This window comes from Pseudoliparis swirei, chromosome 7 (genome assembly GCF_029220125.1).
Source record: "Pseudoliparis swirei isolate HS2019 ecotype Mariana Trench chromosome 7, NWPU_hadal_v1, whole genome shotgun sequence".
NCBI classification, from domain to species: Eukaryota; Metazoa; Chordata; class Actinopteri; order Perciformes; family Liparidae; genus Pseudoliparis; species Pseudoliparis swirei.
In genome coordinates this window covers 18,999,757-19,021,175 of record NC_079394.1, presented here as the reverse complement: position 1 = coordinate 19,021,175, position 21,419 = coordinate 18,999,757, and the positions used below count along the sequence as shown (strand labels likewise).

Sequence of the window (21,419 nt, the reverse complement as noted above, 5' to 3'; positions counted from 1 at the left end):
TAATATTTTTGCTATAAGATTGATTAATGTATTATAATAATGAATGGATGTGTTACTTATATATAATTATATGTAAATATATTTATTTTATTTCTGAATGCAACCAAAACAATTATTGAATCACAGAGATCACCACCTCTTAGTAGGCTATACAGTAATGTATTATGGTGGTAGTATTCCAATCCTTAACCTAAGCTAACCCACAAAATAATCGAACATTAAAGTATTAACAGTACAATGTACCTCATATACATTTCCTCAAAAGGATAAGACTGTTCAATTTGTCTTACAATATGAATCTTACAATTTTGATTTACAATGATGAGCCAACTAAATGTTGATATTTATTCATACAATTTCGAATAAAAATACATTCCAGCATCTATGTTAGGGCATGTTATGTAAATCAATCTTAAACAGAGAAGAGGGGAGTGAGGCTCGTCATCAACTCAGCTTCTCTTGGACGAACACACAGTTTTCTTGCTTTCATCCCTCTGGGGGAAGATCGGCCTCAGTCACTGCTCAGCTGAGGACGGGAAACCCAAGATGTGACCTGCAAATGTCTTCACGGATATCTCATCTGGGATCACAGACTCCAGCAAATACCCCAAATTTCCACCTGGACACACACACACACACACACACACACACACAAATGGGATGCTATATTTCAGTTGTATGAATTCGTTTTTTCTCTTTCTTTTTTCTTTGGCTTATTTGATAAGGGACAATGCACATAAATAAAAACATTTCTATAAATGTCCCAGAGTTAGCCAAGAGGCTATTGTTCATCTGTCGTCCCGAGTGGGTTAAGCTATGGTTTGTGAGTGAGTTGTCTTTTACATACCGTCAGATTGCTCCCCTCCTTGTCCTCCTTCTTCTCCTTCTTCTTCCTCCTCTTCATTGAGGCATAACAGTGTAGTGAAACACTCTGTCACCTCTTCCTCGGTCATGTGTTCTCCTGTCAGAAGATGTCAAAGAAATGTGAGCATTGTTTGTATAAACTGGAACAGAGTATCAATATCTTCTTATTAATGCAACAGCGATACAGTTAAAACAGAGAGAGAAATGCTCTACTGACTGAATAGCATGCACATACCTCGAGTCTGTTGAAGTTCGAGCAGAGCATGTTTATTTAAAACGTGCTTTCCTGTATTATCACGGTGACCAAGGATGTGAAAAGCTTGAAGAAGCTCATTGCTAGAGATGCCTAAAGCCGGTCGATGGTTGACGTACAGCTTGATAAACTCCTCCAGGTTGATGTCGGTCACATATTTTCCTGTTTCTGCATACGTGCTGAACTTAACCTCGTTATGCATATCTTCTATCTGGTGAGATACAATAGAGCAATTTTTTATCACAGGTCTGAGGTATACAACCGCTTTTTTGTCATGAGTTTACTGTCAGATAAAATGACATTCACTGTTGAAAGATGTAGCTTCAGTGCCACACATTGTACCTCTTGCTCTGTAGGGAAGTAGGCCAAAGCTCTCATTAGAGAGGGAACGTCTGACAGGAGGATTTTGGTAGACAATTGTCGTTTCTCCATTGAATCAATGCCTTGATGACGAATTTGGCAGTAATAGAAAAAGTCCTCCATCTCCTAAAGACATAAAAGCTCAGAAAACTGAGAATCTGTGTTTTAAATAGTATTAGAAAAGTTGAAAACTCCTAATTGAAAGAGAAATGCAAGTAAAAGCTGACTTCTAATTCTTGAGGCCTTGTATAACCCAGAAATATATATATGTGTGAGTATGAGCAATGCTACTCAAAAGCAAGTAGATAACATATGTTCAATGTTACATTCTGTAACCAAATAATCTGCTGTTCAAAATAGTCACCCTCCCACCTTTTTACAGTTCTCTAAAGTGTTTTACAATAAAGGTCATACTGTCGTTCTGGTAAAAAGTAAACACAAAACCCTCTATCACCTTCACCATCATACAACATATGAATATTTAACAATACTTCTTAAAATGCTAAATAAAACTCACTGTTTAAAGAAAGTGCGTTACACCAGCGCACTGAAATACTCACATACACACAGTGAAAAATGACCAAACTTCTTAGAGCCTGGATGACACGACCTATTAGAGAAAAGGACACCTGCTTCTTCTTTCAAGTTGATGGAATAATCGAAGGCTGTTCACATAACACTCAGTAGTCATGGGGAATAAGAAAAACGTTTCACTGACCCTGTAGAATTTCCCATCTCTGCCTCCTTCGAGAAGAGCGTAAAAGGGCATCAGGTCCTTCCCTCCCAAGGAAGCTGCCGCCTCCAATGCACTGCACTCACAACAAGAGATGCGATTAACTCCAGAACAAATGCTTCCACTACTGCATTTCCCCTGCCTCTCAGGTTGGGACTGACTAGCCTCACTTCAAGTCTATCTCCCACGACAGGACAGCGCAGTCAGATGTTCCTGCAGTGAAAACAAATCGGCCGTCGTAGGAGCAGGCAAACGTGGACACCCCTGTCGGATGGCAGATCACAGCATTGGACTTGAAGGGGTTCCCATCCAGAGGCATAATCTGGAGACCCACCTGGAGGTGCAACACATTCTTAGAGGTAGCATCATATAATACACAGTCAACCCATGTAAACAATTGTGAGAAATAAAATAAAATAAAAAGTTTTGCACACAGGTTGTCCTGCAGTGCACTTTTTTTGTAAAAGTAACACAAAACCTATGTGAGACAACAAGCACTATTTGTATTAATTTCCCAATAAGGATTTTTTTTTTCATTCTGTTTCTATACATATGTTATCTTTTTTTGTACACACAGGCAGCACATCTGGAGAGATGTCAGAATAAAAGCTGTTACTAGTTTGATGCCTTGCTCAATGGCATGCCAACAATGCCCAGTCCACACTCCATACTTGCCTAAAGCATCTCACTCGATACAATACTCGAAACAACTTCCAGCACTGACCTTGTCCTCTGTGAGGTAAGCCATGTAGTATGAGTTGGCTTCAGGTTCTTTACTCATGGGGAGGACTACTGCCTTCTTAATGGGAGAGCCGTATGTTGGGCCGAGGAGAGTCTTTCTGTTTTTGTAAAACACATGTTATAATGTCTTCATGTATTTGTGTGTCAAAAGTCTGAGAAATACATTTTTACAAATATCTCACAGACCTGCACATCTTGGTGGTGCTGTTGAAAAGCTTCATCTTGTATTGGTCTGAGGCAACGAGAAGAAACTGCTCTGTCGAAAGAGGAGGATACCAAGTCATGCCCACGGGCACAGCGCTTTGCTCAATGCGCTCCGAGCTTAGGATGAGAAGCTTATTTAAGTCACTGTTTTCCAGATCATACTCCACCTATTATTCACAGAGAGACGTGTGGCATTAAAAAACAGTATCACAAAACAATAAACTATTCCGCAGTCGTACAATTTTAACAAAGCGGACTGACCAGTCGGCGGTCCATTCCCAGAGAGAGCAGTCTGGGTTGTGTGCTGTCCAGATGAACCCCGAAGAGAAGGTCTTTGATGGGCTTGTAGTGGGAGTGGTACCTGCCCATATACGCCCAACGAGGCAGAGAGCCATCATTACTCTGCAAGCGTAACACCGTCACTGCTTTGCCCGCATCCTAAGAGTGAAGAAAGAAATAAAGCTAGCACGTCTCACTTGAGCTGATAAGCATGTTAAAGCACAGAGGCATGTATGTGCACGACATTATCATTGCTACAAATCTATTTCACAATTACAGCTTGAAATAAAAAAGGTCAACAGGATTTCACAAAATGTAGAACAAAATCAATGTTGCCAATAACATGAAACATACCAATAAGTTCAAACATATTTCACTGGGAAATCAAAAAGGACTTGCTCACCGCAGTGGCAAGGTACTTTGAGTCTGAGGAGAAGGTGATGTGGTGGATGGCGTCTTTAGTGTAATGAAATATTTCCTCTGGATCACTTTGTAAAGTGCTGGGATTCAGTATGTGAACCGCTCCACTGCCGAAGCCGACTGCCAGGTATCGTCCTGTTCAGAGACAACACGGGGGCTCTATACATTTCACAATTCAATGACAGATTGTAAATGCATGTCGCAGCTGGGTAACACTGGCTTCGATGCAACATGTGTTTGTTGACAGTGTTGCCTCACCTTGAGAGTCAAACGTGACACACTGAATCTGCTCCTCTGTCTCAAAGACCCTCCTGCCGATGATGACTTTGTTTTCATAGTCCCACACTTTTAAAACACCCCTTTGATTTCCCATGGCCACAGCTGGCTGTTTGGGGTGGCAGGCCAATGCATGTACGGGCTCACTTTCCTTATGGAGCAGGATCTGAGGGACGCCTGTCTGTGTATTCACATGCACCACTGTGGAACTGGCTGTTGACACAACAAAGTTCCTGCAAAAAGAAGAGAGGTCAGCTTGGCTAAAATGCACATAGCAGTGTAGATTGGCAACTTAAAAGATTGTATTTCTTCCACCTGAAGATAAATGGTTTGTCCTCCAGGTGTCCCTCCACACACTCTTTGGAAAAGGAAATGGAGAGAATAGCATCCAGGTTGAATTCAGTGTACCTCAGTGTGCAATGCAGGGATCCTTCATCATAAAATTTGACGTGGCCTTGAGTGTCGCCAGTCACAATGCAGCTGTGATGTCAAACAGAGGAAGAAATCTAAATCAATAAATACATGACCCTTTTGTAAAAAACAACAACAACATGAATATCTCTCTCTCTCTCTCTCTCTCGCTCTCTGGCTACCTGCCAATGACGGTGAGGACAGTGATTGGATCCTTCTGGATGTGAATGAACTTGATTCTCTGTCTGGGGAAACTTTCATGTGCAGCTAAGTCTTCCATCAGATCCCACACTACAAGGTAGCCGCCCGCCGTCGCTGTGAGGATCTGGGACTTTTTACAGTGAAACACAGACTGGGTCAGGGACCCCGCAGCCTTGCTGACAGTTTGAGTGTCTGCAAAATACTGAGCAAATACAGAAGAATCAAAACTTAAATCTTAAATCGTTGAAACAATGGAATATATTTATTGAAGAAATTGCCATAAAATGAGAGAAACATCTATGAAACTTTGTTTTTACCTTCTTAACCTCCAGGGCAAAGTATTGCAGACTGCCATTGGCCTTAAAAAAGATCAGATGATTATTGCAATAAACATAAACGTAACAGCTGTATTATTAATTTAGAAAAAAAGGAACAGCAGGACTTACACTGCTGTACAACAGCAACTGGCTTTTACTGTTGCTGAGCAGCTGAGCGCTATCGTTTGGATTAAAAATGATGTAATCCTGAAAAACAGTCCAACATTTAGATGTTTGTTCTGCTGAATGACATTTCTATGACGTAAGGCGATGTAAAAAAAAAATGTAAACAAATACAAAAGTTACTTACTTGGAAACCATGGGTGGGATTGAGTTGAGTAAACCACAGAGGCTTATCAGTTGCATTTGTCCAATCCCAAATACACACACACTGCAAAGATTGTCAAATGGTTAATTGTGATTAATTTAGTCAAATCCACAGTGAAATAATTTCCATCTCAGCTGTTTTTGTGTTTTGTGAATTTATCAGTTAGAACTAGAAAGAGGATGTTCAGATGTTTATAATCTGTTACATATGTCATATTTTTATTTCTTTCTAAATGGTACTTAATCCCGAATGCTAATCCTAAAAAAGGACAATAAAATCTTGACATAATGTTTAAAGATCCTAAATCTAAGCCTATGCTACATTACCGTGTCATCAAGCGAAGGTTTTTGGAGCCCTGACATGTCAAATGTCACACTCCTGACCTCGAGATATTTCCTATTCATCATGAATGAAGACCTGAATGGGCTACTTGGCAAAACCACAGATCATAAATGTGTCTATATTGTATTCCTGGTTTGTGCATTTCTCAATCTAGATTATCCAACACTTTACTTACTTAAAAAAACGACTGCTGGCATACTCACTTGAACGTCCTCACCCCCGAGAGTTACCAGAAGCTTTGTGTCTCCTGAAAATGCCATCGCAGCGACACCTCCCTCGGGGTGGCAATCGAACAAGGTATGGACTGGAATGCTGGAATATTGATCATTTATATTGTTACCATCGAAAGCAACGGTGAATGCATAAAAAGCCTCCATGTAGAATCAAGCGCTACCCAGAGTAGGAGTCCCATATCATCACTGTGCTCTTCGGCCCCTGGTCTGATGATGCGATCCAGCGTCTGTCCTCACTGACACACATGCATGAGATTGGGCAGCAGTGACCCTGAGAGGATTGAATATATATACTCTACTTCAAGCCATTTCAAGCTACAATCGGCAACCTGAAACGTGGGTATTTATTTACCTGGAGTGTGTGCTGGGAGTGTGTTGTGTGATTGTAGATGACCCCAACATTAGCTCCAGCAAAGAGGACCACCAGCTGGTCGTGGTCCAGGAGAGTAAAGGCAGGGGAAGCAGGATTCTTCCCAAATACCCATTCTAGAGACTGAATAAAGAGCAAATGTCAGTATTGTTATGAGCCGGTGACAGTTCTTAGATAACCCTTTTATACAAACAAATGTGTATTCTTTGACATGAACATGTTTCTTTAAACTTTCTTGACTGCAAGCCTTAATATCATCACAAAGACTACTCATTTTATACAAATATACACGTTCAACAACCCACGCTTACCAATGCATGTGCTCCAGTGTGAGTAATCTTATTCGAGACGAGTGTCTCTCTGGTTGCAGTGTAGACTTGAGACAGTTCGGTCATCTTGAGGATGCTCCCTGTTTCCTCTCTCCTAATTCCTGATCTCTTCCCCAACTCTTCCTAAACTGCAGCGTCTTACGTGAAGCCTCACCACTTCACGTCTTGGATGAGTATCTCTCTTTGCAGTCGCTTCATAAACAGCGTTAACCCTAAACTGCCGAGTCAAACAGTTGCTATAAAACATAAATTAACGTAAAACACATAAACACAATGTCAGCTCTTGTCAAATTGGCCTCATTCAATTCTCGAAATAAAAAATCTCCTTTCTTATTTTGTCAATTGCATAAAAAACACAATCTCCGTAATTTAGCTCGCTCCTGCGAAGCGTCTCGTTGCCAAGTTACCGTTGAGATGACGAGTGAAGCGCAACAAAATAAAATAAAATACAGCTTTTCCGGTTTGTCCTTTCAGAATTAAAGCACGGTTAATAATATGCCTAATCGTTTTGGTGCCGTAGTGCTCAATTTCAACAAATAATTTGATATGTAAACATGTAAATATCCATTTAAATATAATGCATCGTTTAAGTTTAGTCTAGTAGCTGGTTTTAGCAGCTTTATTTTTAAAGGTACGTATATAATCTGTGTGTAGTTGTTAAATTTAAACACCTCAGTAGGTCATTAATACATCACATTTCCCAGTCATACACTGTGGAGTAGTTTGTTTTAGTTGAACATCACTTTTCTCAGTCAGATTGCTTCTCCATTTTGATCTTTTATTTTGAGTGTTGGATGCCGAAGGAGTAAGCTCAGGCTTGTATTTATACAGGTCACATGTGATGATGTTATCAGTATTATGCATGGGTTCATACTACTTCAGGTTGGTCACTGTATTTTGAAATTATTTGACGACATTTTTTCTACGGCGAGCATTGATGACGCTTGACAAGCCTAATGTTGATCTTGCAGTTCTCCGTTGTGACCACTGGAGGGCGGTAGAAACTCTGTAATGTGATTTACTCAAAACGTTCAACTAGTTTTTAGCTAGCGGTAGTTGATCGCGAGACGGACAGATCTGCCAGGCCTACATTCATTTTGTAATTTTGACAATATTTAATTATATTTAGTCCACACAATACATGTAATGCAATATGCATATTTAGACCATATATAGGCCATCTATAAGGAATACATTTCAGAGACTTCAGGTGAAGACAGAGATAGTTGAGAGGTTACTTTGATGGTAGAAAAACATGCTGAGGTTATTTTAACAGAAAATGAGAGACGGAAATATTGGAAGGACACAAAAGAACAGTAAGAAGGGAATTAAATGGCGTCATCAAAAATCATGTATACAACATAAATACTTAAATAGTCTGCTTGGCCTTACATGACCTATACAATTAAATACAAAAACAAGAACAAAACTTCCGAAAGTATCTCTCTAATAATTGACATTTCAAAATAAACAATATTCAGTAAAAACAACACAACAGTCGTTTGACAGCAAAGTACATATTATTCATTCAGACAGAACTTACTGAAATAACAGAGATAGCATATTTAAAGTCACTATATGTATTTTCCCACTTAAATTGTGAATATTGTCAACATCTCACAACTGCTACTCAATTGACTTGCCCGTTATAATTTGTATTAGTTCGTGATTGTTTAATTTTTCTTAATTTATTTTGAAAGTATCTACCGGATGTCTTAATGTGTTTTATTAACGCTGACCTGACGATTGTGACCACAGGGAGCAGTACGCGTGTTATTCTAAATACCGTCAGGACATGATACCTTAATATTTACACCGCGAAGCAGAGGTCATTGTGACCGACTACGGAGGTATGGCACTTTACTTTAACTTCTCTCAATAGTAAAACGTGATTCATAACACAAACAACAAGTAATCAGCATGAATATATAAGACGTCACCGACAAAGTTGTTGTTACACGTTGTGGCCACTAGATGACAGAAAAAACCCAGTCGTACTTAACATTAAACGCTCTCGTGACGACCATCCTCCACGAGGGTCAACAGACATACTTCCGGCAAAGACATTAAATATAGAAAATGTATTCCTGATATAAATCTGTTTTTAAAACGTGCTGAATCGTGGGCTTTGTTTTGAAGACGTCTATTTGTTGGACACGTGCTTTTTGCGTGTTAAAGCGGGGAATAAATACATATGCAATGCGATACTTTTACTTTGAAAGGTCGAAGTTGTGTTGATCACTACTTCCAACTTTACACTTTGCTTCCGCAACACTTTCCGGTTGCACAGGTTTGAAAGCAGCTGGTTTTCTGTCTTCGTTTTTAGTTCGTCCAGAGGGAGTTTTCGCTCTCTAACTCGCCTCGTCACCGCTTCACACGAACTAATCTTCGAACTAACTCACCGACGTCTGTGTGATTGTTGATCTCTGTCTACCAAACAAGTTAGGATGAGTTGTTGAAGAGGAAACAAACTCTCCGATAAGGAAGCGGCTGACGTCATGATTTCAACAGCTGACAGGTGAGGAGGCATTTCAATAACTGGGACCTAATGCTCGCGGAGAAGTTACCTCCAGATAAATTAGTTCATTTACCTAACCGAGATAGTTTAATAGATAGTTATCCGCTTCAGACACTCGACTAGCTCACATTAGCAGGCGTCTTATCTCCAATATCAGCTGACAGTCAGCCACCGACGAGCTCTTTAACTCTTTGTTAACTCTCATAAACTAGCTGAGCTTTAGACAATGTGGGGAAAGTTGCAATGAAACTTGTATTTAGAAAAACGGAGATACATTCTGTGACAATTCCTTAAACTGGTCATTTACATGGTAATCTACCCACGTTGTTGTTTTATTGACGCACAATCTGACATCTACAATAAGATCAATTTCAGCAAAATAACAATTTCCCTCTGCTTCTTGGAAACGCATTTATAAATCTTAAAGTTGTAAGCGTCGGGCCGTATTGCTCGAGGGCCTTAACCTCTTGAACACAGCCGTGTGTGTGCCAGCTGAACGCGTGATGCTTGAACATGGCCTCGTCAAGATGCCGGAGGTTATGTTCCCAGTTCAGCTCAGGGATCACTAAACCTGTGACTAGTGGCTCCTTGCAGTCACAGGACAAACTGAACTATTGTTTTGAAATGTTTGTTTTGTTTTTTATTGGTTTAAATTGTAATGTCTGTCCATCAGGTGATAATAACATACGGAAGAACTCTAAAATGTGGACAGACAAGCAAAGAGGAATCCGAGTTTCTCAGAAGAAGCTGCTCTGCAAGAACGCCTGTGGCTATTATGGAAACCCGGCGTGGCAGGGCTTCTGCTCCAAGTGCTGGAGGGAGAAGGCTCGCCCAGCTGAAGCCTCGAGGCAAGACGAGAGGTAACAGCACTCAAACATTCAGGCTCACAGGAGCAGTTACATCCTGGTGGTTTTTGTCAGCTGCATGTTATCGGCATGATGGTGAAGGTGTAGATGGAGTCACGTCTCAAGACATCACAAACTGTATAGTTCCACCATTGATGATTACCTGGATAGACATTGCCATTGCTCTGCATACTCATTTTACACATGTGCTTTTTCAATACAACCTTCCCCTAACGTGACTGTCTAACTACCGTCTTCATGTTAAGTGTCCCGTGGCTTAACCTGGATTCAGATTTGAATGCATGCCGTTGTCCTTCTTCCTAGGCCGAGCAATGATGGAATTCCTCTCACCTTCTCCAAATTTGAGGAGAAGAAAAGCACAGAGAAAGGTCGTCGAATCAACACCATGAGGAGACTCTTCTGGGGCAGCCCATCGCCTCCTAAACCTCAAGGTGGGTCCGTGTGCTTTGATTCAGGGTTGTTGTGTTTTTGTCCATCAAGTCAAACCTACTCAAATGATTTCTAGGTGCAGTCATGTAATGACAACAAAGTGCAGGCGTTTGCTTCATTGCGTCATGTGCCAAGAGAACCGTGCGTGTGTGTGTGTGTGTGTGGTGTCTTTATCGTCACAACTGACCTCAATGGACGAACCCTCTCCTGCGTGCCCCATTGATTTACTATTTGACCAAATCCAGTGGGTTTGTTTTTTTAAACATGTTTACTTATTTATCTGGAATAACATCCTCCCTTTGTCCCTGCAGAGTCCTCTGAAAGGCATGCCAATGTGTTGAAACCTTATCAAAGCCTCGAGCCCGGGGACTTCACTGGTTTCCTAAAGATACTAAAGAGCCCTTCCTCTCAGCGCTTGCAGTCCCGATGTACAGCTTTCCTCAACACGATGGAGGCGTACCATGTAATGATCTGTTGAATGATTTAACACTACACTCCTCATAACTTCTTATTGGCTCTGATGTGTCCGAGCCGCTCTGATCAAAGCGGATCATCTTCTTTTCAGGATCTGCCGGTACAGAAGCAGTCGGATCTCGTGCAGGATTTCTTCCAGTCTTTTGCTGAATATTTTAGCAGTAAGTACAGATCATGTGACCTCTCGGCTGGTTATCCTGAAAGAATGAGAATTTGTAATGACTTTTAAAATCGCTGTTTTATTTTTTTTGTACATTTCCTTGTATTTTCAGGTTTTCCTGAGGCTCAGGTCACTCGGATAATGGAGCACGTAGAGAAGTTAATAATGACGCGGTTGCACAAATGGGTTTTCTGCCATGACCGCTGTGACGATGAACAGAAGGACCTTGCTCTCCAGAGGAGGATACGGTAATCCTTAAATACAAGTGTAGATATAGGTATTCCCTTGGGAGCTGCATTCAATCAACACCTTGCATTTAAAGCCCTGTTAACCATCGATGTCTTAACTTTGCAGATCTTTGAACTGGATCACTCCGGAGATGCTGAGCGTGCCTTTCCCTGATAAGAAGGCGGCGGTCTCCGGCGACCCCTTTCTGTCCGCGATAACAGGTGATCCACGACTTCAGGACTGAAAGCAATCGTTCATTATTTTGGGAAATATGCTTATTATGGTTCTAACTCTGAGATCAATTGTACGCTCAAGACTCATCGTTAAATATTATCATTCATAGGTCACCGTAAAAAGATACTATGGTAATTGTACACATGCAACGTGTTAATGAGTGAGCATCAGAGGGGATTTTCTTCCCTTTTGACTCATATTTTATGACATGAGTATTTCTCTTTTCATCAAACTCACTGCCAGAAAGTTTCCCAAAATGTTAAACTCTTACTTTTAGCTAATGGAAGAGAACTTTCCATATGCTGTAACTATTATGAACAGGAGCTGGTCTTTACGGTTTTGTTCTTCCCTCTATTTTTGTAATTTTCTTTTCACAGCTATAATTGAAATGGATGCCAAACGAGCGCCTCAGGACAAACTTGCATGCGTGTCCAAATGCAGTCAGCATGTGTTTGAGGCGCTCGCCACCTCCAACAGTGAGCCCGCTAATGCCGATGACTTCCTGTCCGCGTTGGTGTACGTGGTGCTGAAGGCCAACCCGCCTCGCCTCCACTCCAACATGCAATACGTGATTCGTTTCGGTCTCCCTCACAGTCTGATGGCGGGAGAGAGCGGCTACTATTTCACAAATTTGGTAAGTTTATTGCAAAGCTGCTCGTGCCGCGTACACCACAGGTCGCTGTGTGACGGGGTCAGTTGATCACTCACGCCCGAGTCCTCTTTCAGTCTTGTGCAGTGGCCTTCATCGAGAAGCTGGATGGACCGGCACTGAACCTCAGTCCAGCGGAGTTTGAGGGCTACATGCTGCGTCAGCGTGCTCCCTCTGAAGGAAAGAGGCAGCAGGTTGCCAGTGACACACGGCATCTGTTTGAAGAGCTGAAAGGCAGACAGGAGAAGCTGGACCAGGGGATGGACGCGCTCAACGTGCAGCTACAAACTTGGGTCACAGCTGTTCATTCACAACTGGATGAGGCCACAGCCCAGTTTGCTCTGGTACAGAAGGAGATGGCCGCTCAGGGCGAGCTGTCGCAGGGCGATCTGTCGCAGGGCTCGTCTTCCTCGTCTCACGATGCGTCTCCACAAGAGGACGACACAGACGAGTCCGTCCTGGTGCTTACGGATCAACATGCAGGAACACAAGATACAGACTGTTAGCTATATTAACAACAACGCCTCATCTGGTACTGGACCTTTAAAAAAAATTTAATCATCAGCACTAATGTGTTGGCTTTAAAAAACACACACGCATAAAGCCGGGATTCGTAAACCTGTTGAACATGAAGGAAAACTTTTTGAAGGAAAACTTTTTGCATTTGGGATCACAGAGCTCACAGAGTTTTTTTTAATGACTTTGACAAAGATTTGCACTTGTATCCTGTTTGAGGAGGAAGGCCATTAAAATTACATTCCTGTATATAGTAAGAGGTATTCACATTTATGCACTTGGGGATATCACGTAACACTTCGAGAGGGCTCATCTAATCACTTTTATTTAATGGTGTTTAGCAATGTGCCTCCATGTAGAACGCTGTGAAATAAGAAATATGCTACAGGATGTGTGATGGTCATGGTCGGCCACTACAAGTCTGTATCGAGTTGCACCGCGTTGCCGAGCCGTTGTCATCTGTGTTAGTGTACTGAAGATATTTGTTTGTTTATGAAGAAATGGTATGGTTGTATTTTATAATCAGTTATTGTATCCAATATTATATTAAAATTGATTTAATGGTTTTTTATGTTTTTTAATTATTGAATGTTTGAGAAAACACTTTGGTCGACAGTAAATGTTTTGTTATTTGCTTGTTTGGAAACAGTAAAAAAAATCTCTGTGAAATAAATCCCTGACTTTGTGTTCTTGAATAATAAATATTGAGTATACATCTTTATTTTATGATTTGATCGATCATTTGCTGTGGGAGGTAGAACAGAGTTTATGTTTGGTGTTATTTAAAGGAAGAACTTAAATATGAAACGGAAAATGCTCTTCCACTGCTAAGGTATACTCGTCAGTGATTTACAGTGTACCTTTCAGACAAAAAGCCCGTGAAATATAGAGGCTCCTCTTCTGTAACCTGCCATCTTCCTCATACGACCTCAACACTCACAGCTCGTCACTTACACGTTATTAGTTGGCTACGGGACAGCGGGTTGGGAGGGGGTAAAGCTAGATTTAATGTAATATATATTCAACCGCTAGGGGCAGTAAAGTGCCTCCACTGACATCAAACTTCCACAATATAGACCACGAAGAAGAAAACCGTAATGACGTCGTAGGTTAAATCGCGGATGTAGCTGCAATCATGAAGATGACAGAGGAAAACAGTGCTGGAAAGTCCGAAATGAAAATGGATGATATAAAAAACATGGTGAAACAGAAAGATGACATTGAACAACAGATAAAGGCTTATTACGGTGTTTTGGAAGACGTAAGTTAGTAAGACAAAGCTCGCCCGAGGGTGCAGGCATTAACCGACATGGATAACATGCCTTTCTTTATTTATTTCTCGGTCACGCTTCTTGTTTACAGCAAGGCGTCGGGGTGGAAGGGGTCCTGGTGGACGCAGAGGGCTTCCCCCGAGCAGATGTTAATGTTTACCAGATCAGGACAGCAAGAAACAGTATCTCATGTAAGTGGTTCCCAGTGTTTCCTCCGAGAGCAGCATACCTTAGCTGTGTCTGTTATTCAATCTTTAGTAGCCCACATTGGATGGTGTTTAGTTATAGTAGACAAAAGGCCCAGTTATTAATATCTACAGACAGCATGTTTAATCTGAGCAGTGCAACCCTATGTTTATGAAACCAGAACCAAAAACCAGTATATAATGTGACACCACCATGTAGTAGTTTAAACGTTGAACTACAATAATCTACGATTTTCCGATCGTTTATTCATCTAAATGTAAATGTTCATCTAAAGACATACTGTCAGAAGAATACATAATAATATGCAGGTACAACCACTGATGGACACGCCATTAAGTTTGCACTGATACTGATATCACTTTTTAAGATGATGCCAGGTTATACTTATTGTATAAAATATAATAAAAGTCAATATGTAAAGTAAAGTCTGTCTGCTCCAAATTCTCATTATTATTTTCAAGGTATTGCTTTGATCATTTCAGGCCTACAGAACGACCACAAAGCCATCATGGAGGAGATAGAAGAAGCTCTACACAAGCTGCATGCTCGGGAGAAGGCCAAGCGGGGAACGGATGAGCCTGGAGCCCGGGGGGAGCCGATGGAGCTGATGGAGCCGATGGAGCCGATGGAGCAACAGGTCACTCTGCCCCCTCCCTTTGCACGGGTGGATGCTGTGACACAAGCTTCGCCCGCCTGTGGAGCTGTGAGTGATGTGTGGAATAAGCTTTGGTATCTGAGACCTAACTGAAACATACTTGTTTTTGTTCCAGAGAGAATAATAAATAGTTTTTTTCTTTCAAAAGGGTCTCAGGGTTGGTGACGAAGTCATCGAGTTTGGTTCTGTGAACACAGAAAACTTTCAGAACCTCCAGAATATCGCTTCTGTGGTTCAACACAGTGAAGGTGTAAGTTCCTCACATCATTCACACCTTTTAGGGTTTTCTTTGGTTAGAATCTGAAGAAATATTCTGGTAATTCACCTTTTATATCTAATATTTTTTCATGCCCAACCATAGGTTACATTTTGTAACACACACTTACTATCTGTCGCATAAACTGCAGCATCATGTCTTTTTACAGAAACCACTTCGTGTCACGGTCATCCGGGATGGCCAGAAAGCTCAGATGAGCCTGACTCCACAGCGATGGTCAGGCAGAGGTCTGCTGGGGTGAGTGGACACTACCCACGCCATGTATATGGATTGAAACATATTCATTAGTTAAAAGTCCAGTTGATTAGCTGATATTTAGAATAAAAGAAAGCTGTGAGGGCCCACAGGAACAACACTGCTGCTGTAAAGCAGCTCGTGAGCGGTGCAAATAGTTTTCTCTTGCATATATTTTTCCTTTGACGAACAGCAGTGATTTTGATAAGTACACCACATCAGATGCATTAGAAGAAGAAGAAGTTATTATATTACATAGTTATATCCATATATGAAATTCTTCTCTGCATTTAACCCATCCTAGGTTATTAAGGAGCAGTGGGCTGCTGTGAAGCAGGTGTTAAGTGGGTCACAATAATCACGAGTCTGTCCTTGTTTTCTTCTTCAGATGCAACATTGTTCCAATCCATCAATGATCAGCCGGACATTATGCAGAATTTAAATTGTGAACCTCTTCCTCGCCCCTGAAGGATACGCGCTTTGTACACACTGGAGACATTTTCACCGGTTTCATTTTTTTTATATCTTATCCAACTGGTAGTATTTTTTTTATACAAGGGCAGTCTTCAGAATGGTATGGATGAAGATAAAGTGTCACAGTACTTTGAAGAGGCCATGCTGAATGTATTGTATACTAGCTGAACAATTAATTACATTAAACTACTCTGAATCAAATCTTGCATATTCTGACAATTAAATGTTGGCATTAAGAGTTAATGCTTCTTTCTCTCCCGAGCATGGATTCACTCAGCAAATGTTATTGCAATTGGCCCGTTTAATTCATCTTTATTTAGTGTGCAAGTTGCTATTTTGGCACAAGATTACCCCCAGAGGGACAAAGGCTTAATGTAGGATATCAATTACAAAACTCAAGTGGTAAAATATAGTGCAGTGATCTAATGTCAAGAACAGACTGGAGACTGAAAAATAATTTACTTTCATTAATAAAGGCTTATTTTCAACTTTTGGTTAAAATATGACCCTTGTTATGGCAGAGCAACAGCAAATCCATAAATATTGGTAAGATCAGTTTAATCATGTATATGCATAAACTTACATATGTTATTTAGTTGAGTAAACTTGAAAGCGTATTGGCTTAACACAACTTCTGTTTGGAAGCTGAACATAATTTAATGAACTCGGTAAGTAAAATGTTTCCACCTCAACACCTTGATTCACTTAAAAGACAAAACAGATCGTCTCTGCACAGCTAAGTATGTGGAAAGGTCCACACTATAAAGACAAAGGCAGAACAGATGTCTGGCAAACATTTCTAAGAACATGTTATATTTTAATTATATAAAAATTACACAAAAATGCCATAAAAAGCAATAACTCCATTTACATTAGGCTGAGTGAATTATCTTTTCTAAACATCAGAAACGTGTGTGCTAATTGTTTCTATCAATTTGAACAAAACAATCACAAAAATTAAGACTCATGAGAAAATGCTAACCCAACTAAATGTTTGAGTGCATGTTGCATGTGTTGCATATCTGCATGTAGACACACACACACAAACGTGTGGAAAACAGCTTGTTTCTAAAAAGAAGAAATATTTGACAGGTTTAGTTGAACTTCAATCTCTTGAAATGAGAGCAGTTGAGCAGACTAATCAGCCTCTTTATGTAAAGAAGGTCAACATGTTCACATGATCCAACTACCTCAAAGGCATATCCAGAATGTCACTGAAGTTTGTTACAAACATATACTAAACAAACTGGTATAATCTAATCTGCTCATCAATAGAAAATAAACTAACTAAATCCACTATACTAGTGTAATAAGAACAATCATGTAGGTTGCTTGAGTTTCTTCTTTTTGGGCTTGACCATCTGCGGTAGTTGGATTTTGAAGGCGGTCCTAAAAAGTAAAATATTTTAGATTATCTTAATACAGACAAAGTGAAGTTTAAATCAAATTAGTATAGTTTCAGATGTACAGTATATAAACCGTGTTCATAAGAAAAGTTTTCTCTTAAATATTTCTGCCATATATATATTTTAAAAGACTCACTCGCATGTTGTGCAGATGGGGCTGAAGTTGCAGAATACTTAAATAAGAGAAGACAGGACAAAGCATCACCACACAATCACACTGTAGCGGCAGCTTTTGCCAGTGATAAAGACTGAGGTCATGTTATTGTTTCTTTTAACTGGAAAATGAGCTTACTCGACAGACAAACTGAGCACACGTAACCAATCTCAATGAGGTTACGGTGGCAGAAACATGCCGCTCTGTAGTCCACGTGTGCAGGCGGTGGCAGCACCAGCTGGGAGCGCTGCTCAGAGTCAGGCAGGAACACCCACTGCCAGAAAACACCATCATCAACACACAGCAGCCTTTCGTTTTCTCTTTCAGAAAGGTGAGATGAAAGATACGCCCAGAAATGTGAACATCTGTACTGCACTCTCACCAACAGGTACTGTGCCAGGGCAACTTTCTGTGGAATCTTGAGGTACAATCCTCCAGTTATATCGCAAGCCTACAAAACAAACATCTAAAAAGGTAAAAAGAAAACCTGGGGACAGGTTGTAGTGTAAAATTACAGTCACGTCAATGTCCCAACAACGTCATACATATATACCTGCTGAAGGAGACCCGAGTCTGAGTCCAACACGCAGGCATCAATCAGGATGTTCTGTTTATATATACAAAACAAATTAATGGTATAACAATATATACGAGCTACTCAACAAGTAAACGGGAGAGAACACACAAGCAAGATCAGGGATGGTACCTGCTTTTGGGCAGCAAAAATGACATTCATGAAGTTCATGTACTGGTGGGTACAGTCCTCGGCAGCTTTTATAACCTAACCGATCAAATTAAAGGGCGGTGTTCAAAGTCACGCAAAACAACAAAAGCACTCATTAAATTAGGACATTCAGAGCTCACCAATATTCTTGATTTTATCTCCTGTCCAACTAAAAAAAAGAAAAGGAACATTAATTCGTATTGAATGGACATATTGAAGAGCATCACTAAGCTTAATAAAACATTGAACTACCTTCAAATTCTTTTGAGACCCTGTTAATATCTGAATAATAAAGGATTAAGGAATTTTCAAAACACCTCCACCTCTCCGTCACCCACAGAGAAAAAAAGAGTGAAAAATAATCTGCACACTCATGGAAAGTCTTAAAATACAAAATAAAAACGTAATCTTCTACATTTACATTTCTATGCAGTAATTTGTTCATGTGAATGTTTTCCTGTGTTTGTAGCTTTGATTATTTTTTTATCTGAAAAAAGTCCAAGTGATGTAATTAATGATAAAACTGTAAATCGTGTTTTTTGAGTAAAAGGATACAGCAGAGAGCTTTGGCAAGGGTTCCAGCCAACAAGGTATCAGTTGAATTTCCCCGAACTTCAGCTGTAATCACATTAGACGCATTGTCAATTTTAAAGAGTCACTCATACACTTCTACAGTGTCAGTAAACATCTGAAAATAAAGCGAGAAATACAACACATTAACTGCAAAGACAAGCTACCAAACTTTTTGCATCATATGAAAAGCGCATGTGCTTAAATATATTGCACTGGGTATACTTCATGTACATTTTACCCACACAGAAAAAGACTTGGACTTACTTTTTGACATAACCTTCCTGATCTCTTCAGCAATAAGGTTGTTGGCGACTGCTAGGAGTTCATATTTCCCATCCCCACTGGAGGATGCATCCTCCCCACAGCTGTCCCCCATTCTCCAGCTCTTGCCGGGATACAGGAAGTGACTGAAACAAATTAAGTGAGATAGATGTTCATATAAGCAGTGCCGGGAACAAAGCATTACATTCAAGACCGTCAGCCCTTTAAGCCCTTCTTTAAAATATATACTTCCGTTCAAAAGTTCAGGGTTAACTCAGACAACTTCTTGTTTTCCATGAAAACTCACACTTTATTTATCAAATGAATTGCAAAATGAATAGACAATATCGTCAAGACTTTGACAAGGTTAGAAATAATGATTTTTATTTGAAATATAATTTTTTTTCTTCAAACTTCTAGTTCAAAGGAAGGCCAGTTGTATCCTTCTCTCACCAGCATAAATGTTTTCAGCTGTGCTAACATAATTGCACAAGGGTTTTCTAATCCTCCATTAGTCTTCTAGGTTTCCACCTAGAATAGTAATTTACCACATTAACAATGTATTTAGTGTATTTCTGATTCTTTTAATGTTATCTTCATTGGAGAAAAAAAATGCTTTTCTTTGAAAAACAAGGACATTTCTACGTGTTTTCTTTTTTCTAAGTGACCCCAAACTTTTGAACAGTAGTATATATATATATACACAGGAGAAAATTAGAGAATTTTGATATGAGTTCTTTCTTTTCTTTTAATGTAAAAAAAAAAAAAAAAAAAATTCATGCATTCTTCATTGGAATCAAATCTGAATGAAAAATTTTTTTTTTTTTTTTTTTAATGCTTGATTTATTTAACACAACAGAAAACTCTAAAATCCTATCTCATAAAATTTGAATATTTCCTCAGACCAAGTTAAAAAAAAAGATTTATAACAGCAAAACAAAATCAAACATTTGAAAATGTGTTTCGAGTTAGACGATTCAAGTGATTTGTTTAATACCCTACTAGTATACTTTTTCATGATATTCTAATATTTAGAGATAGGATATTTGAGTTTTGTATAATCAGCAATATTAAATAAAAAAAAATGCAATATTTCAGTTGATTTGTAATGAATCCAGAATGCATGACATTTTTGTTTTTTTAATTGCATTACAGAAAATAAAGAACTTTATCACAATATTCTAATTTTCTGAGACAGTCCTGTAATATAATGTGTTAGTGAGGGGCCATGAGCTGAGTAAAAGCAATTCGTTTTCCCCAAAGGACGCAGCAGCTTACCTGTCTTCAAAGTGGCTGGCGATGACCGACAGCTTGTTCGTCCTGGCCATGGCCATGTGGGAGTTGCCCAACACCATGACTGCGTCCAGACACTTGGACAAGGTGAGCTGGGCGGAGACGAGGAGATGGACGGGGTTGTTTAGTCACATTTTAAAACCTACGATCTGAAAACCACCCACAAGACTTCCTCATCATACCTCCGTGGCACGCTGAGCCTGCTGCCCCCACCATATCGGATTCACATCCACGACGATGACCAGCAGATTGATTTCTTCCTCTGAGGAAATGTTGTAAACAAGTTACCATGACGCAACACATTGAAAACAACTAACCAGCTGCTCTCTACAACTCTAACGTTACACAACTGTGAAATAACCTCATAACGTCATCAATCGGACTAAAGCTAGACGTACCTGATGCCATCACGACTGCAAGTTACTCAAAACAAGAGACCAACAACAAGTGATAACTGTTGTCCTGCTGGAGCTTCATCTTCTGTTAGCATCCATTTAACAACTAAATAGTGAGCGTTTGAAGGCCTGGAGAACCTTTATATTAAATATATAAATCAGTAAAAAAACTGACACTTGTGATATTGAAGCCACGTTAGCCTGCTCCTGCTATGTTGCTCTTCTTCGGCCTTTCATATTGGCGTCACACGGCGCGCTGCTGCCATCTAGCGTCTGTTTGGCGTAAATTCACAAACACCTCGTACCACCATGTGTTATATTTTCACTTGATTAGAACTGATCAGAATAAGTTTAGATATCTTATGTAAGGACAATTAGCACTATAAGAATACTCAACTACAAGTTAAAAAAAAACATCCTGCATTCAAAATCTGAGGTAAGTAAAAGAACAGAAGTATTATCAGCGAAATGTAGTTTAAGTATGAAATGTTATGTATTTTTTATGTAGAAAAACAACCACTGTGATTTTAATATGAATTATTTGATTGTAGTTACTAAAACAATGATGTGGAAGTAGAATGAACTGCTTTAGTTGGTCAAGTTGGAGCTCATTTGTACTAATATGTACTGTTGGGTAGTTGTGTTTGTAAAATCAGCAAAGTAATTATCTATAATAACAAGACTTATGTTAAATTGTCTTTAAAATAACGTAGCTGTGTATATAATGACAAATTACATTATAATAATACGTCTTATCGAA

The 21,419-nt window shown here is 39.8% G+C and overlaps 4 protein-coding genes across 6 annotated transcripts; 2 read left to right on the top strand and 2 right to left on the bottom strand.

Moving 5' to 3' along the window:
* Window positions 1-454: 454 nt before the first annotated feature.
* Window positions 455-7,757, bottom strand: cfap251 (cilia and flagella associated protein 251). The gene is made up of 21 exons (XM_056417961.1): window positions 7,752-7,757; window positions 6,644-6,784; window positions 6,315-6,455; window positions 6,124-6,233; window positions 5,933-6,041; window positions 5,370-5,450; window positions 5,189-5,266; window positions 5,060-5,101; window positions 4,724-4,944; window positions 4,446-4,610; window positions 4,113-4,363; window positions 3,838-3,989; window positions 3,417-3,593; window positions 3,138-3,322; window positions 2,935-3,049; window positions 2,381-2,544; window positions 2,196-2,286; window positions 1,460-1,603; window positions 1,100-1,328; window positions 848-961; window positions 455-619 (listed from the first exon to the last, which is right to left on the bottom strand). The coding sequence occupies exons 1-21, from the start codon at window positions 7,755-7,757 to the stop codon at window positions 516-518; spliced, it is 2,820 nt and encodes a 939-aa protein (XP_056273936.1). The 3' UTR covers window positions 455-515.
* Window positions 7,758-8,432: 675 nt separating this feature from the next.
* On the top strand, window positions 8,433-13,456 carry LOC130196548 (rab5 GDP/GTP exchange factor-like). Of its 3 annotated transcripts, none has more exons than XM_056418791.1 (10): window positions 8,433-8,511; window positions 9,104-9,179; window positions 9,853-10,039; window positions 10,349-10,476; window positions 10,786-10,937; window positions 11,040-11,109; window positions 11,221-11,356; window positions 11,463-11,557; window positions 11,948-12,204; window positions 12,297-13,456. In XM_056418791.1, the coding sequence occupies exons 3-10, from the start codon at window positions 9,882-9,884 to the stop codon at window positions 12,723-12,725; spliced, it is 1,425 nt and encodes a 474-aa protein (XP_056274766.1). In that variant the 5' UTR covers window positions 8,433-8,511; window positions 9,104-9,179; window positions 9,853-9,881; the 3' UTR covers window positions 12,726-13,456. The 3 variants fall into 3 exon arrangements, with proteins under 3 accessions (XP_056274766.1, XP_056274767.1, XP_056274765.1); XM_056418792.1 differs by having other exon boundaries at window positions 8,434-8,511; window positions 9,108-9,179; XM_056418790.1 differs by having other exon boundaries at window positions 8,449-8,511; window positions 8,988-9,179.
* Window positions 13,457-13,850: 394 nt separating this feature from the next.
* On the top strand, window positions 13,851-16,096 carry psmd9 (proteasome 26S subunit, non-ATPase 9). Its single transcript, XM_056419320.1, has 6 exons — window positions 13,851-13,996; window positions 14,098-14,197; window positions 14,696-14,916; window positions 15,017-15,118; window positions 15,294-15,382; window positions 15,768-16,096. Exons 1-6 carry the CDS (start codon window positions 13,871-13,873, stop codon window positions 15,793-15,795), a joined length of 666 nt encoding a protein of 221 aa, XP_056275295.1. The 5' UTR covers window positions 13,851-13,870; the 3' UTR covers window positions 15,796-16,096.
* A 298-nt stretch (window positions 16,097-16,394) lies between these two features.
* Window positions 16,395-21,404, bottom strand: gtf2h3 (general transcription factor IIH, polypeptide 3). Its single transcript, XM_056419318.1, has 13 exons — window positions 20,663-21,404; window positions 20,447-20,526; window positions 20,250-20,356; window positions 18,975-19,117; window positions 18,693-18,755; window positions 18,390-18,419; window positions 18,278-18,306; window positions 18,120-18,194; window positions 17,967-18,020; window positions 17,796-17,864; window positions 17,552-17,687; window positions 17,396-17,432; window positions 16,395-17,242 (listed from the first exon to the last, which is right to left on the bottom strand). Exons 1-13 carry the CDS (start codon window positions 20,670-20,672, stop codon window positions 17,173-17,175), a joined length of 903 nt encoding a protein of 300 aa, XP_056275293.1. The 5' UTR covers window positions 20,673-21,404; the 3' UTR covers window positions 16,395-17,172.
* Window positions 21,405-21,419: the final 15 nt, after the last annotated feature.

Excerpts from the sequence above, each read along its gene's own strand:
- psmd9 (XM_056419320.1), top strand. The coding sequence starts at position 13,871 with ATGAAGATGACAGAGGAAAACAGTGCTGGAAAGTCCGAAATGAAAATG. Across the intron at positions 14,198-14,695 it reads AGCAAGAAACAGTATCTCAT|GCCTACAGAACGACCACAAA; the intron begins GTAAGTGGTTCC and ends TGATCATTTCAG. Across the intron at positions 15,119-15,293 it reads TGGTTCAACACAGTGAAGGT|AAACCACTTCGTGTCACGGT; the intron begins GTAAGTTCCTCA and ends GTCTTTTTACAG.
- LOC130196548 (XM_056418791.1), top strand. The coding sequence starts at position 9,882 with ATGTGGACAGACAAGCAAAGAGGAATCCGAGTTTCTCAGAAGAAGCTG. Across the intron at positions 10,040-10,348 it reads GCCTCGAGGCAAGACGAGAG|GCCGAGCAATGATGGAATTC; the intron begins GTAACAGCACTC and ends CCTTCTTCCTAG. Across the intron at positions 11,357-11,462 it reads GCTCTCCAGAGGAGGATACG|ATCTTTGAACTGGATCACTC; the intron begins GTAATCCTTAAA and ends TTAACTTTGCAG.
- cfap251 (XM_056417961.1), bottom strand. Across the intron at positions 4,364-4,445 it reads GACAAACCATTTATCTTCAG|GAACTTTGTTGTGTCAACAG; the intron begins GTGGAAGAAATA and ends TTCTTTTTGCAG. Across the intron at positions 2,287-2,380 it reads TCGTGGGAGATAGACTTGAA|TGCATTGGAGGCGGCAGCTT; the intron begins GTGAGGCTAGTC and ends TTGTGAGTGCAG.
- gtf2h3 (XM_056419318.1), bottom strand. Across the intron at positions 17,865-17,966 it reads ACTCGGGTCTCCTTCAGCAG|GCTTGCGATATAACTGGAGG; the intron begins GTATATATGTAT and ends TTTGTTTTGTAG. Across the intron at positions 17,243-17,395 it reads CCCATCTGCACAACATGCGA|GACCGCCTTCAAAATCCAAC; the intron begins GTGAGTCTTTTA and ends TTTACTTTTTAG.